This window comes from Herpailurus yagouaroundi, unplaced genomic scaffold (assembly GCF_014898765.1).
Source record: "Herpailurus yagouaroundi ecotype Mexico unplaced genomic scaffold, PumYag 221, whole genome shotgun sequence".
NCBI classification, from domain to species: domain Eukaryota; kingdom Metazoa; phylum Chordata; class Mammalia; order Carnivora; family Felidae; genus Herpailurus; species Herpailurus yagouaroundi.
Genome location: NW_024412452.1, coordinates 853,810 through 867,475, shown reverse-complemented (window position 1 = coordinate 867,475; position 13,666 = coordinate 853,810). Strand labels below are relative to the sequence as shown.

Sequence of the window (13,666 nt, the reverse complement as noted above, 5' to 3'; positions counted from 1 at the left end):
GTCTGTCCAAAGATGCTCTCATTTAATCAATCATTGGCTTATTTAAAATACTCAGATTTTCTTGGGGCACCTGTGTGGCTCAGTTGGTTAAGCGTCCAACTTTGTCTCAGGTCATGATCTCATGGTTTGTGAGTTTGAGCCCTGCAACGGGCTCTGTGCTGACAGCTCAGAGCCTAGAGCCTGCTTCCAGTTCTGTGTCTTCCTCTTTTTCTGCCCTTCCCTGGCTCGCACTCTCTCTTTTTCTCTCTCAAAAATAAATAAACAGTAAAAAACATTTTAAATGCTCAGGTTTTCTGAGTACAAAGGAAAAATTACCCCTGAAAATGAGGAGTACTGCCTTAATCATGTTTAATTTTTAGGGAAAACAGTCTTCTCTAGAGACATTATCACATGGTGGTTAAGAGCATAGGCTTTCTGCGAGGCAGATGTCTACTCAAGTCTCATTTTTGCCACCTCATAACTGTGTGGCTGCCATCAAGTTACTTACCCTCTTTGACACTTAGTTTCCTCTAATATAAAATGAGGGTAAAGATAGTATGTACTTCATAGAAGTCATCTAGGAATCTAGGAATTAAGCAAGTTAAACTGTTGTCCTGTTTGGTCATGGAATTATAGATTCTTAAAATTAGTTTTGGCAAATGTCTACTCCAAATTCAATAGTAAAAAGATAGAAAAATAGTTTAAAAAAATAGACATGTAAGCTGATTTTTGAAAATCCATTATGACCATTTTTCTTTTGATTTGTAGAGATTAAATGCCCTGGCAGCAACAGTTCGAGGCAGTCTTCCAAAATTACACAGAAACATCATAACTGCCTTAATTACTATTGATGTACATGCAAGAGACATAGTCACCGAACTTGTTCAAGCCAAGGTAAGTTTTATTTAAGTGACAGCATATATTTCTTCCTGAAATTAGTGCATCTAATATATGTATCATTGTTACCACTTACGTAGGTAGAGGAAGTGGATTCCTTTGACTGGCAGAGACAACTGCGCTACTATTGGGACATAGATCAGGATAATTGCGTGGCTCGGATGGCGCTCTCTCAGTACACCTATGGCTACGAGTATTTGGGTGCATGCCCAAGACTAGTCATTACTCCTCTCACAGTAAGTTACTGATGACTTAGGTTAACCATGACACAAATGCTTTCTTAAAATAGTCTTGAAACGTTTCATCCAACCTGAACTCTTGAAAGGATTCGCCGTGAATACATCTCTGTGAAGCAGAGATCTGCATCATTAATCATGTACCTGGATCTTTGAGTATATCTCAATTGCTGTAAAACCTTTCATGGAAAATAATGACCCTCCTCCTGTAGAAGGGAAGGGGCTTATAAATTTGTGGCTTGAGTCAGTTCCCTTCAATAATGACAATGTATGGATTTCTTCAGGATCGCTGTTACCTTTGCCTCATGGGGGCTTTGCAGCTTGACCTGGGAGGTGCACCAGCTGGTCCTGCTGGCACTGGGAAAACAGAGACAACCAAAGACCTAGCTAAAGCTCTTGCCATCCAGTGTGTGGTCTTCAACTGCTCCGATGGTTTGGACTACAAGGTACAGTCTCAGCACCTTAACACTGACATTAAGTGCTTTATGGGTTTTCTCACTTGCAACATGGCATGACAAAAAAAGGAGAACGGGGGTGATGGCAAGCAAGGGGAAGCTGATAGGGCAAAGGATGGTCAAAGTGGGATAAATAGAGCAAAGGAGAAGAGTCAACACAAGGTGGGCTGAGTGGTCCAGGTAGGAACCAAGGCCACAAGAGGATCTATCAAATGGTGGTAAAATAAAAAATGTGCTTATGGGGGCATCTGGGTGACTCAGTTGGTTAAGCATCAACTTCAGCTCAGGTCACAATTTCATGGTTCATGAGTTCAAGTCCTGCATCAGGCTCTATGCTGACAGTACAGGGTCTGCTTGGGATTCTCTCTGTCTCTACCTCTCCCTGAGTTGTGCTTTCCCTCTCTCTCAAAATAAATAACAAAATAAACTTTAAAAAAAATCTGTCATGTTACTAAGTGGAAAGAAGTGAGATGAGGTATAAGATATAATAGCAGGGAAATCTAGGAACAAGGAATATGCGTACAGGAAGAGAAGAGCAATGCAGAGAGTTATGTACTAAAAATAAAATATGTAGGAGCACCTGAATGGCTCAGTCGGTAAAGCATGTGACTCTGGATCTCCTGGCCCCGAGTTCAAGCCCCACGTCGGGCATAAAACCTACTCTAATACACAAAATAAGTCCTAAAAATGAAATATGTAGGAGGTGAAAATTCGTGGTAAGATTTTTCAGTATAGTATTTCTCAAAGTTTTGGGTCACAGGACCCCTATGCCTTATTCTCCTTCCAGGTTTTCACAACACAAAGTAGTATTTTAACACTTTATGAAGTCCCACAGTTAGGAAATCTGTTTAGCTTTATTTAATTCAGCAAATCCTAAATATATTTGACCAAAGTGCCTTTTAGTTACTAATACACAGAGCTATTAGTTTCCTTTTTCTGAAAGTTACACAAATACCTGTATGTTGTCCAAATTTAGAATATAATCATTTGAATTGTCCAAATAAATTGTAATTCATTCACTTAAAAAAAATTTTTAGGGGCGCCTGGGTGGCTCAGTGGTTAAGCGTCCTACTGCGGCTCAGGTCACGATCTCGTGGTCCGTGAGTTCGAGCTGGGCGTCGGGCGCTGTGCTGACTGCTCAGAGCCTGGAGCCTGTTTCAGATTCTGTGTCTCCCTCTCTCTCTGACCCTCCCCTGTTCATGCTCTGTTTCAAAAATAAGTAAACGTTAAAAAAAATTTTAATGTTTATTTTATTTTATTTATTTATTTATTTATTTATTTATTTTTTCAGAGAGAGAGAGAGAGACAGAGTGTGAGTTGGGGAGGGGCAGAGAGAGGGAGACACAGAATCTGAAGCAGGCTCCAGGCTCTGACCTGTCAGTGCAGAGCCCAACATGGGGTTTGAACTCACAAACCACAAGATCATGACCTGAGGTGAAGTCGGATGCTCAACTGACTGAGCCACCCAGGTGCCCCATAATTCATTCGTTTTTACAGAGTAAATCATACTTATTTTTCAGAAGCATCTTCAGAAAGTAATGTTTCATAGGATATGTTCTTTAAAAACCCTGCTCCTTTTTTAAAATTTAGGAGAGGGGCGCCTGGGTGGCGCAGTCGGTTAAGCGTCCGACTTCAGCCAGGTCACAATCTCGCGGTCCGTGAGTTTGAGCCCCACGTCAGGCTCTGGGCTGATGGCTCAGAGCCTGGAGCCTGTTTCTGATTCTGTGTCTCCCTCTCTCTCTGCCCCTCCCCTGTTCATGCTCTGTCTCTCTCTGTCCCAAAAATAAATAAACGTTGAAAAAAAAATAAAAAAAAATAAAATAAAATTTAGGAGAAAAAAAGATGTTGCTGGAAATGTCTTTTTATTAATAAACAACAACAACAACAAAAAACAATGGAAGTCCAATACAGGCAGAAGGTTGTTTCACAGTAGCAGAACAAGAGAGCAACAGGGGACTAAACCTTGGGAGAGGTAATCAGGAAAGGTGACCCCTCTACCTTCAGAGCAGGGTGACAGAGGGGACCTCTGGGTACACCAGGAAAGAATATGGGAAACTGCCATCAGTAATCTGTGGAAGAATTTATGCTCCCCAACATCTCCAAGTTATGGGGATCTATTCCCACTATGTTAAGTGACCTCATTATCTCAGAGATGCATCAGATTTTACGATAGTGATGATTTTTTTTTTATTTTGGACATAATAATTTTGATTGTTTTAGATCTTCTCAATTCAAAATTTGGATTTATACATCCAAGTCCATTTTTCAGTGATTTTTCAGTCATCAGTTAGGCTCAGTCATTCCTGGGAGATGTGCACTCCCAAAGGCATGAGTGTGTGCTATGAGACACTTAAAGCCACAGGATATAAATACATGATTCATTTATCTTAGACTCTAGAGCAGGAGTCAGCAAACTTTCTGGAAAAGACCAAGTGGTAAATACTATGGGCTTGCAACTCGTCAGTTTTTTCTGCCGTTGTGGCATGAAAGCAGCCACAGACCATATGCAAATATAATATATCATGAATGAATGTGGCTGTGTTCCTGTAAAACTCCATTCACAAACCAGGTGTCGGGCTAGATACGGCTGTGGTCTGTAGTTTGATAATCCCTGAAGTACCAATTACATCCAATGATAAGAAATTTAAGTATTTATTCTTTTTTTTTTTTAAGTTTTATTGATCAAGTAATCTCTATACCCCACGTGGGGCTTGAACTCATGACCCCAAGATCAAGAATCACATGCTCCTCTGACTGAGCCTGCCAGGCGCCCCTTAAGTATTTATTTATTCTTTTTTATACTCCACCTTGTTCCATAAGGATTTATTAAACTAACCTTTTAAAATTAAATATCTACATGTGGAAAGATTGAAACTGAACAGAAGGCTCCAAAGTTAAAAATAACAGATTTTGTCCCTAGTCACATCACCCACTTTCACCCTCCAGAGACCAGTTTTCTGATTATATTTGTTTTTACTTCTGGTGATTGCTATTATATGTAAGAACATGTGTTTATTACTATATTTGTATATATCAACTTTGGACATTATCTGCCAACTTAAGAAGTCAAGAGTTTATTAGATATGACTTTCCAACTTTCTGTTCCAACTTCACTTTCTGATTTTCATTGGTTTGTATAATTTTGTCTTACCATGTCAAGGTTTATGAAGTTGTGCTATTCTATACCTACAATTATGCCTTCTTTGCTTTGTCGGCGGGGGGGGGGGTGAATATAAAAACATAAACCCATTATATACCACTTACAGTATCAAGGATGATTCATAATGGAATTTATTTTTTTTAATTTTTTTCCATAATGGAATTTAATGGCATAATCAGGCTCATAGAGAAGGATCAATACATGGGTCATGAAGCCTTTGCCATTCAATGGAACACATTCCAAGACAAATACCATATGATTTCACTCATATGTGCAATTTAAGAAACAAAATAAATAAGCAACAGGGAAAAAAGAGAGAGAGCGAGGCAAACCAAGAAACGGACTCTTAACTGTAGAGAACAAACTCATATGTCACCAGAGGGGATGTGGGGGGGTGGGTGGAAATGGGTGGAACATGTGATGGGGATTAAGGAGTGTGCGCATTGTGATGAGCACTGGTGTTGTATGTGTTGAATCACTATATTGTACACCCAAAAATATTATTACACTGTATGTCAACTAACTGGAATTTAAATAAAAACTAAAAAAAAAAAAAAAAAAAAGACAAAGGAACACATTCCAAGCATCAGGATTAATGGGTTGTTTTTCAGTTCCTTTTCAACTTTCTTCTAGAACTGTGTTTTTCACTGTTTTTCTAGAACAGCTTTAATGTGCTGGTGAATCACCTGAAGATCTCATTACAGTGCATATTCTGACTCTGGAGATCAAGGGGAAGGCCTGAGATTTTTGCATTTCTAAAATCCTCCCAGGTGATGTCAACTGATACCAGTTCACTTTGAGAAGCCAAGTTCTAGAGCAGTGGTTCTCAAAGTGTTAACTCTGGACCACCAGCATTATCGTCACCTGGCAACTTGTTAGAAATTCCCTACAAGCAGACCAGCTGACTCAGAAACTCTGGACCTCTTACGTAAAGACACTAACTTCTAACATAGCCCAGGATTCATATAAAAATATTGCTTATTTGCAGATACCACCTCATGTTAATATTCTGCTCAGAATTTAACTTTTGAAGGTGTTCAGCTGTGCAACACAAAGTTGAATGGCATTATCTTGATTTCAGATGATGGGGCGCTTCTTCAGCGGTCTGGCCCAATCAGGGGCCTGGTGCTGCTTTGATGAATTTAATCGAATCGACATAGAAGTTTTGTCGGTCATCGCACAGCAGCTCATTACTATTAGGAATGCCAAAGCTGCAAAGGTAAGTCCTGGGGCAATTGTCCATGGAGGTAGCATTTCTTAAGTCTGTAACTAACTGACAGCATGTTGCCTTTTAGTAAGGACAGTGCTGATTTAACATGTCTACCCATGTTTCCAGTGTAACTGGTGAGTCCAATGGCAATAAGACTTAGTTTGAGTGAATTAATTCTTCATCCAGGAAACATAGTATGTCAGACACTATGTGGGGACCTACAGATACAGACATGTTGAGACTCAGTCCCTACCCTCGAAGAGCTCTGTTCTTCCCACCCACCACACACACACACACACACACACACACACACACACACACACACACACAGAGGCAAGCGTGCACCCACACTCTGTCCCTTCCACCTCCTCTTTTCCCCTTCCCATTTCTTGTTCTTGCCTTTGGCATATAAGATTCTTGATTCTCAGGCCTCAGTCTAGCTATGCTTTCCTCCTGGAACTTTACCCTTTACCAAAGTGAATCGCTGGTCCTTTCCTGAACACACTATGCTGCTTCTTGTTTCTGCTCCCTTTGACCAGATGGCTGCCCCTGCTTGTCCACATGAAATGCCCTCCTTCATGTCCCAAGCAGGCTACCCTGCTTCTCCTGTTGACTTTGCACACACCTCCAGCGTAGCATCTGTTACATGCATGGTCACAGTTTCCACATCTGACTCCACACGACAGGCCTGGGAGCTTCTCTAGGTCTCAGGAGTGAGTCTTCGGCTCTCCTCCACCTCCATACCTAACCCCTCGCCTCACCTGCAGCAGATGCTCAACAGGTGTTTGGCCTTGAGTAAATGTGAAGGGGCGGTGCCAGTAGTATCAGTGGGGCCTCAAACACCCAAGGACTAAGATCCCATTAGAGTTTCTGGGGGAATACCAGACAGTAGGGGTGGAGAAGGTTTAAGAGCCATGAAATCTAACCTAAATTGGGAAGTCTCAGCAAAAGAGGTTGAGGCCTAAAATATTGCAGGACTGGGCCGAAAGGAAGAGACCATTTGGGCAAAGCAAGGACAGGGAGGCAGAAAGCAGGAAATACCAAGCCCAGAAGAAATTGGGAGAGGGTAGGATAAGATCAGGAGAGAAACATTCCCTCTTGTCCAACAGCAGGATTCCCTGGGCTAGTAGTCTTTGCTTGAATGTCCCATACACAAGTTTTGTACTCAAGTGGTATTTATGTGAAAGAATTTCCAAATGTCTGGAGAAGTATTCACTTATATTTTCTCTTCTCTTTAAAAGCTATCTAGATTCATGTTTGAGGGCCGGGAAATAAAGTTGGTTATGACTTGTGCAGCTTTTATCACAATGAATCCTGGATACGCAGGCAGAACTGAATTGCCAGATAATTTGAAGGCCCTGTTTAGACCCTTTGCAATGATGGTTCCAAATTATGCTTTGATTGCAGAGGTGAGCTTCACATTATAAAGCAGAAAAAAATCAATCGTTTTATTTGCCGTTTGATTCTATTGAGGTAGAAAGTTTCCTTTATGGTTGCACCCTGGCAAAAGTTACACATTATTGTTTGCTCTGAAATGTAGGTATGATTGTTATCACCTAGAGTGTGTGTGTGTGTGTGTGTGTGTGTGTGTGTGTGTGTGTGTAACTGCTATATCCCACAATGGTATCTGGAATACAGTAGACCCCTAAAACTGGAATGAATCAATGAATTTAACCAGTTCATTGGAGCTTATCAGTTAATGTCTAAGAACTAAAATGTCTGGATTCATTCTAAAAATACTATTGTGATATTGTGATTTATAAGAAATGTTTCTTTAGTCATTCAAATGGCTAATATCCATGTTTTCTGGCTCCTACCAGCTCCTGGCTTCATCCACAGCTCCTATAAGCCTTGGAATTTCCTGTGATAAGGGGTTTTCGAGTATATTTTTTTATGTTAATGAAGTGACTTTTGAAAGCCCTTAGGCAACCTAAGGATGGGGGCTGGTTACCAGGCAACTAACCCTATGATTACAGGGTTGGAACTTCAGGTCCCATGCCCTGCCCTCTGGGGAGGGGAGAGGAGCTGGAGGTTGGATCAGCCAAAGGCCATTGACTTAGTTAATCATGATGATGTAATGAAGCCTCTATAAAGACCCAAAAGGACTGGGTTCACAGAGCTGGTGGGTTGGTGAACACGTGGAGATTGGGAAGAGGGGTGCACCTGGACAGGGCATGGAAGCTCTGAGCCCTGACTCCATACCCTACCCTCTGCATCTCTCCCATCTGTCTATTGATTCATATCCTTTATCTTGAATAAACTAGTAAATGTTTTCCTGAGTTCTGTGAGCTGCTCTAGCAAATTAAAAGTACCTAAGCAGGAGGTCGTTGGAACCTCCAATCTGTAAACAGTCAGTCAGAAGTACAGATAACACCTTGGACTTGAGACTAGCATCTGAAGTGGAGGATGGGAGGCATTCTTGTAGGACTGAGCCCTTAACCTGTGGAATCTGATGCAGTCTCTGGCTTTAGAATGGAATTTCTTGGGGTGCCTGGGTGGCTCAGTCTGTTAAGCATCCCACTTCAGCTCAGGTCATAATCTCACAGTTTGTGAGTTCAGGCCTTGCATCAGGCTCTGTGCTGACAGCTCAGAGGCTGGAGCCTGCTTTGGATTCTGTGTCTCCCTTTCTCTCTGACCCTCCCTTGCTCGCACTCTGTCTCTCTCCCTCAAAAATAAATAAACATTAAAATTTTTTTTAATTAAAAAAAAAAAGAATGGAATTTCTCACAAAGCACAGATTACTCCTGTGGCTAATAAATTCCTTTACTAACAGCTAGTTTAAAGTATTCTTCTAGGGGCGCCTGGGTGGCGCAGTCGGTTGGGCGTCCGGCTTCAGCCAGGTCGCGATCTCGCGGTCCGTGAGTTCGAGCCCCGCGTCGGGCTCTGGGCTGATGGCTCGGAGCCTGGAGCCTGTTTCCGATTCTGTGTCTCCCTCTCTCTCTGCCCCTCCCCCGTTCATGCTCTGTCTCTCTCTGTCCCAAAAATAAATAAAAACGTTGAAAAAAAAAAAGAAAAAAAAGTATTCTTCTATATGAAGTGAAAGTAATTACCTAAGAATAGAATAGAGCATACCAGATCCTGTAACTTTTCCCAGTATAATGCTTACAGAATCTCATGGGTTTTCCAGCACCCCCTGTGGGTATGGTGGGGTGGTGGGTAGTTAATGCAGGTGCTGTCTTCCCTTTAGACCATGTATAGACAGGGACAATAAATGACTTGCTCATTGTCCAGAGCTGGCAGGAAGAAAATCAGGTTTAGAACTCAGTCCAAAATTTTGTTCACATCTCATTCTTTGTCCTGTTGTTCTATTACTCAATAATCAACTGGAGAAATTTAAAAATCCAGTCTTCTGAGTGCTATTACTACTGTTGCTATAGATTTTAATGAATCAGGGTATGTCCACAATAAATATTTTTAATATTTTTAATTACCTGCAATGTGCAGAGTACTATGCTAATTTACAGTGATAGAGCAATAAGCAAAACCGACACCAGTAAGAAATGTCTACATCATTTCATGGGGCACCTGGGTGGCTCAGTCGGTTAAGCGTCCGACTTCAGCTCGGGTCATGATCTCATAGTTCATGAGTCCCAGCCTTGCATCAGGCTCTGCTGACAGCTCAGAGCCTGGAGCCTGTTTTGGATTCTGTGTCTTCCTGTCTCTCTGCCCCTCCCCTGCTCATATGCTGTCTCTATCTTTCTCTCAAAAATAAATAAATGTTATAAAAATTAAAAAATAAAGAAACAAATGTCTACATCCTTTCAAATCCCGATTCTGAAGCCAGCCACAGTGATTTGAGTAGGTTATGGATTGGAGAAAGGGTCCACACTCCCCTAGACTGTCATCATCCAATTTCTTTAACCAAGAATGCAGAAACTTGTCAGAAGCAAGGTAGCCTCCTATCGCAGAGGAGAGGCTGCAAATCTGCATAGCTTCCCTTGATATTCAGGGAGCCTAAAGGGAGAACACAGCTATCACTGATTCTGTCTACAGGGTGGAGTTCCTGTCAGACCAGAGAAACTCAAGTCTTGCCTTTGTACTCAGGCCTTACAACACCATCCAACCTCCATGATGTGAGCATCTTCAAGCACTGGGTTCTGCTGCCTCTTGAACCAAATGTCACCAACCACATCTTCATCCATAGAAGGAAAGCAAAATCAGTGCCCCGGCATCCCTGTAGAATATCCCACCTTCTGCCTTCCTGTAACACAGAAAACCCATTTCCCTTCAATCATCACATTTCTTTGTTAAACGATATAACAACTTGGAGAGGTATAATGCCTAAAGTAGATTTTGAACACATTGGTATTATGCTAATCTACTGCTCTCCACACAATATAAGAAGTATTGCATTGTTCTTTTCTATTCTAGGTAATTCTATATTCTGAAGGATTTGAATCCAGTAAAATATTAGCCAGAAAAATGACCCAGATGTATAAGCTTTGCAGTGAACAGCTCTCTCAGCAAGATCACTACGACTTTGGCATGAGAGCTGTGAAGTCTGTACTGGTCATGGCTGGGTAAGAAACCAAAGTGGTCAAGAGTGAAATTCCAAACCATGTAATCAAAGCATTAAATGACTAATTCACAGACGGCTCTTAAAGCAACGTAGAGAGTGATTGGTAAATGTTAGCAGCCGCTGTCATCATTTTACCTTGACTCCTATGCCACAGTCAAAGGAGGCATCTCCTCATCTCCTGACAGTTCTGGTTGGCCCCACACTGAACCTGAGTCTCGATGAGGCTTCCACTAGCTTTCATTTCCCCTGAACTCATCACATACATTTGTGTTTAGAGTACAGAAGCCTTTACCACTATGAGGTAGGATGACTAGACTTACAAGGTACCATTTGTTATGCATATGCAGTAATTTAAGTTATATGTGTCACCTGACAAAGCCCAAAGCTCTGAGAGGAAGTTTGGTTTCATTTTTCTGCCCTTGTTCGAGGCTTATATCTTAGCCTCTGCCTCTGCCTTTACAGTATGGTCCATGACTGAGCTTCTTTGTAGTTTCTAGTAAAGCAACTTTCTGGTTTCTTCTTTTCAGGCCCCGGCTTCTCCCTTTGTAACTTCTTGAGGCTCCTACCTCTGAAACCCCTACTTTATCCAGAGTCTCTGAGGCAATCTGTCTCTTCTTTTTAGACTCACTGGCACAGGCTCCACACATCCAGGGCCTTTCCTGCCTGGCCCCTGTATCCCTGGGCTCTACGCATGTCTCCTTGCCCTTCTCTGTTCTTTCTTTCAACCTCCCAGATACAGTATTTCTCCCCTTGACAGGAGTGCCATGTAAAGACCAAGGACACTAAGGAGTTCAGATACTTGTGCACTCCCAAGAATACAACTATAGACCAGTGGGTGAGACAGACACAGGAGCAGTCATCTAGGATACATGAATGGGGAAACCATAGGGCCATGCCCGAGGTTCACTGTGGAGGGTGATGGAGGAACTATCTGGAGGATGAGAGTAACTGGGCTCATCCAGTTTGAGGATTTGGGGTTTGAGGGAGAAATAAGGGGTGTCAAAAGAGCAAAGCAGGACCTTCTGGGCTGAGAGAAAAGAAAGTCATAGGGCTGTGAATCATTATGATGCATTCAGGGAACTATAAATTCAGGTTGGATAAAGTCTGGATTGATGGGGGGAAGTTGAAAAAAATACCTTCTCATTCTCCAGGCTGTGTAGCCAGTTCCTGACCTGTCCTTGCTCTCTGATGGATGTGGATGCTGGCCATGCAAGGAAAAATGATCCTCTCTTTCCAGCAGGAATCCACAGGGGGGTGCCCTCCACAGCTTTTTGCAAGGGGAATCCCTGACCCACAGGTTTGGAAAATCATGCTCAGTATTAGGTTCCCACAAACATCATCTGAATTATTCCTTTAGGTCCTTAAAAAGGGAGAATCCACACTTAAGTGAAGATGTGGTATTGATAAGAGCTTTACGAGACTCCAACTTGCCAAAATTCCTAACAGATGATGCTATTCTGTTCAGGTAAGTTTCTAGATGTTATAGGATAAAACATAGCTGCTGTGTAGAGGTAAAGGATAGTCTTCTCTTCAGTTATGTCTGTCTCTAACAAGGTAATAACTTCCTCATCTTTTCTAGAGATACTTATTGCAGTTTAAAAAATACTAATGTAAAATAAAGATAGTAAAGTTTAAGCATCAATCCAATCTTTTTTATTTTTATTTTTTCAAAATACTGGTCACTAGGTTATATGTTATACAAATTAGCATTTGTTACAAATTCCTGACCTAAGAAAAACTCTTGACCCCAAAACATAAGACTCGGGGCTTAACATAAAATGTGATTGAACTTTTATCTATTTCTACTTTTACTATTAAATTTTATGTTTATCCAAGCCATATTTGTATGTAGTTTTAAAAAGCATCACAGCGGTGCCTGGGGGGTGCAGTCAGTTGAGCACCTGATTCTTGATCTCAGCTCAGGTCATGATCCCATGGTTTGTGGGTTTGAGCCCCACATCGGGCTCTGCTCTGATGGTGCGAACCCTGCTTGGGATTCTGTCTCTCCTCTCTGCCCCTCCCCTTCTTGTGCTCACTCGCTCTCTCTCTCTCTCTCTCTCTCTCTCCTCTGTCCTCTCTCAAAAAAATAAACATAAAAAGATTTTTAAGCGTCATAAGTTAGTCTCATGAGAAACAATAGTTCTGTGCCCTTCACCAACTCCCACTTCCCAAAGGCAATCATTTTTCAATTGTTTTGTTTGTTTGCTTGTTATGTTATTTCCCCATATTTTTTAGTACCGTGTTTATGCTATTTCTTGGTTTTTCAGTTTTAGGTATGATCTATAAAGTTGGTAAATGGGAGATGAGGATATGCGCATGTACCTCTTTCCCTCTACCCATCCTATCCATAGTTATATTGCAGTCTAACTTGAGCTAAATGTCCAGGGTTTCCATAATTTAAAAAAAAATTTTTTAGACAGAAGATGGAAGTGGGAGAGGGGCAGAGGGAGAGAGAGAGAATCTTACGCAGGCTCCCTGCTCAGCGTGGAGCCCAACATAGGGCTTGATCCATGACCCTGGGATCATGACCTGAGCCAAAAACAGGAATCAGACACTCAGCCGACTGAGCCACCCAGGCGCCCTCAGGGTTTTGAAAATTAATTATAGCTATATAAATAGTATCCACAGCTGAGCTATGTTTCTCTTGTTTTTTTTTCTTATCCCTGCATTTGTTAATTGCCTTAGTTTTTATTTTTTTAATCTTTTACCTACTTTTGTATAAATCTATCAATAATTTATTTTCAAATTCTCCCAGGGTATGTGTAAATCTCCTTAAAAACAAAACAAGGAGCCCCTTCTGGGGCTCCTGGGTGGCTCAGTCAGTTAAGCATCCGACATCAGCTCAGGTCATGATCTCACGGTTCATGGGTTTGAACCCTGCATCGGGCTCTGTGCTGACAGCTCAGAGCCTGGATCCTGCTACAGATTCTGTGTCTTCTTCTCTCTCTGCCCCTTCCCCCATGTGCCCCTCCTCTCAAAAATAAACATTAAAAAAAATTTTAACAAAAAAATTTAAAAAAAAAACTTCTTCAATTATATAAAACATTCTATCAAATGTGTCTCTTTGGAACCCCTGTCCTCCTGCTCTAATCTGGACTACCTGCCCATTGCCCTGGTGAGCACTGGTCATCCTGGGATGTCCGTTTATGACTATGCTGGAGTTCTCTTGGCTTTTGTCCTCTGTCAGATCTTCTGATTTCCGGAACACAT

General features: G+C 41.7%; 1 protein-coding gene across 1 annotated transcript in view; it reads left to right on the top strand.

Annotated features, from left to right (window-relative positions):
• DNAH6 (dynein axonemal heavy chain 6) overlaps positions 1 to 13,666 on the top strand; it is a 224,725-nt gene that overhangs the window by 86,212 nt on the left and 124,847 nt on the right. Inside the window, exons 27-33 of the mRNA XM_040458369.1 lie at positions 748 to 873; positions 957 to 1,112; positions 1,397 to 1,558; positions 5,809 to 5,946; positions 7,179 to 7,346; positions 10,309 to 10,457; positions 11,814 to 11,921. Of these exons, the coding sequence (XP_040314303.1) occupies positions 748 to 873; positions 957 to 1,112; positions 1,397 to 1,558; positions 5,809 to 5,946; positions 7,179 to 7,346; positions 10,309 to 10,457; positions 11,814 to 11,921 (1,007 nt within the window). The remainder of the gene's footprint in view (positions 1 to 747; positions 874 to 956; positions 1,113 to 1,396; positions 1,559 to 5,808; positions 5,947 to 7,178; positions 7,347 to 10,308; positions 10,458 to 11,813; positions 11,922 to 13,666) is intronic.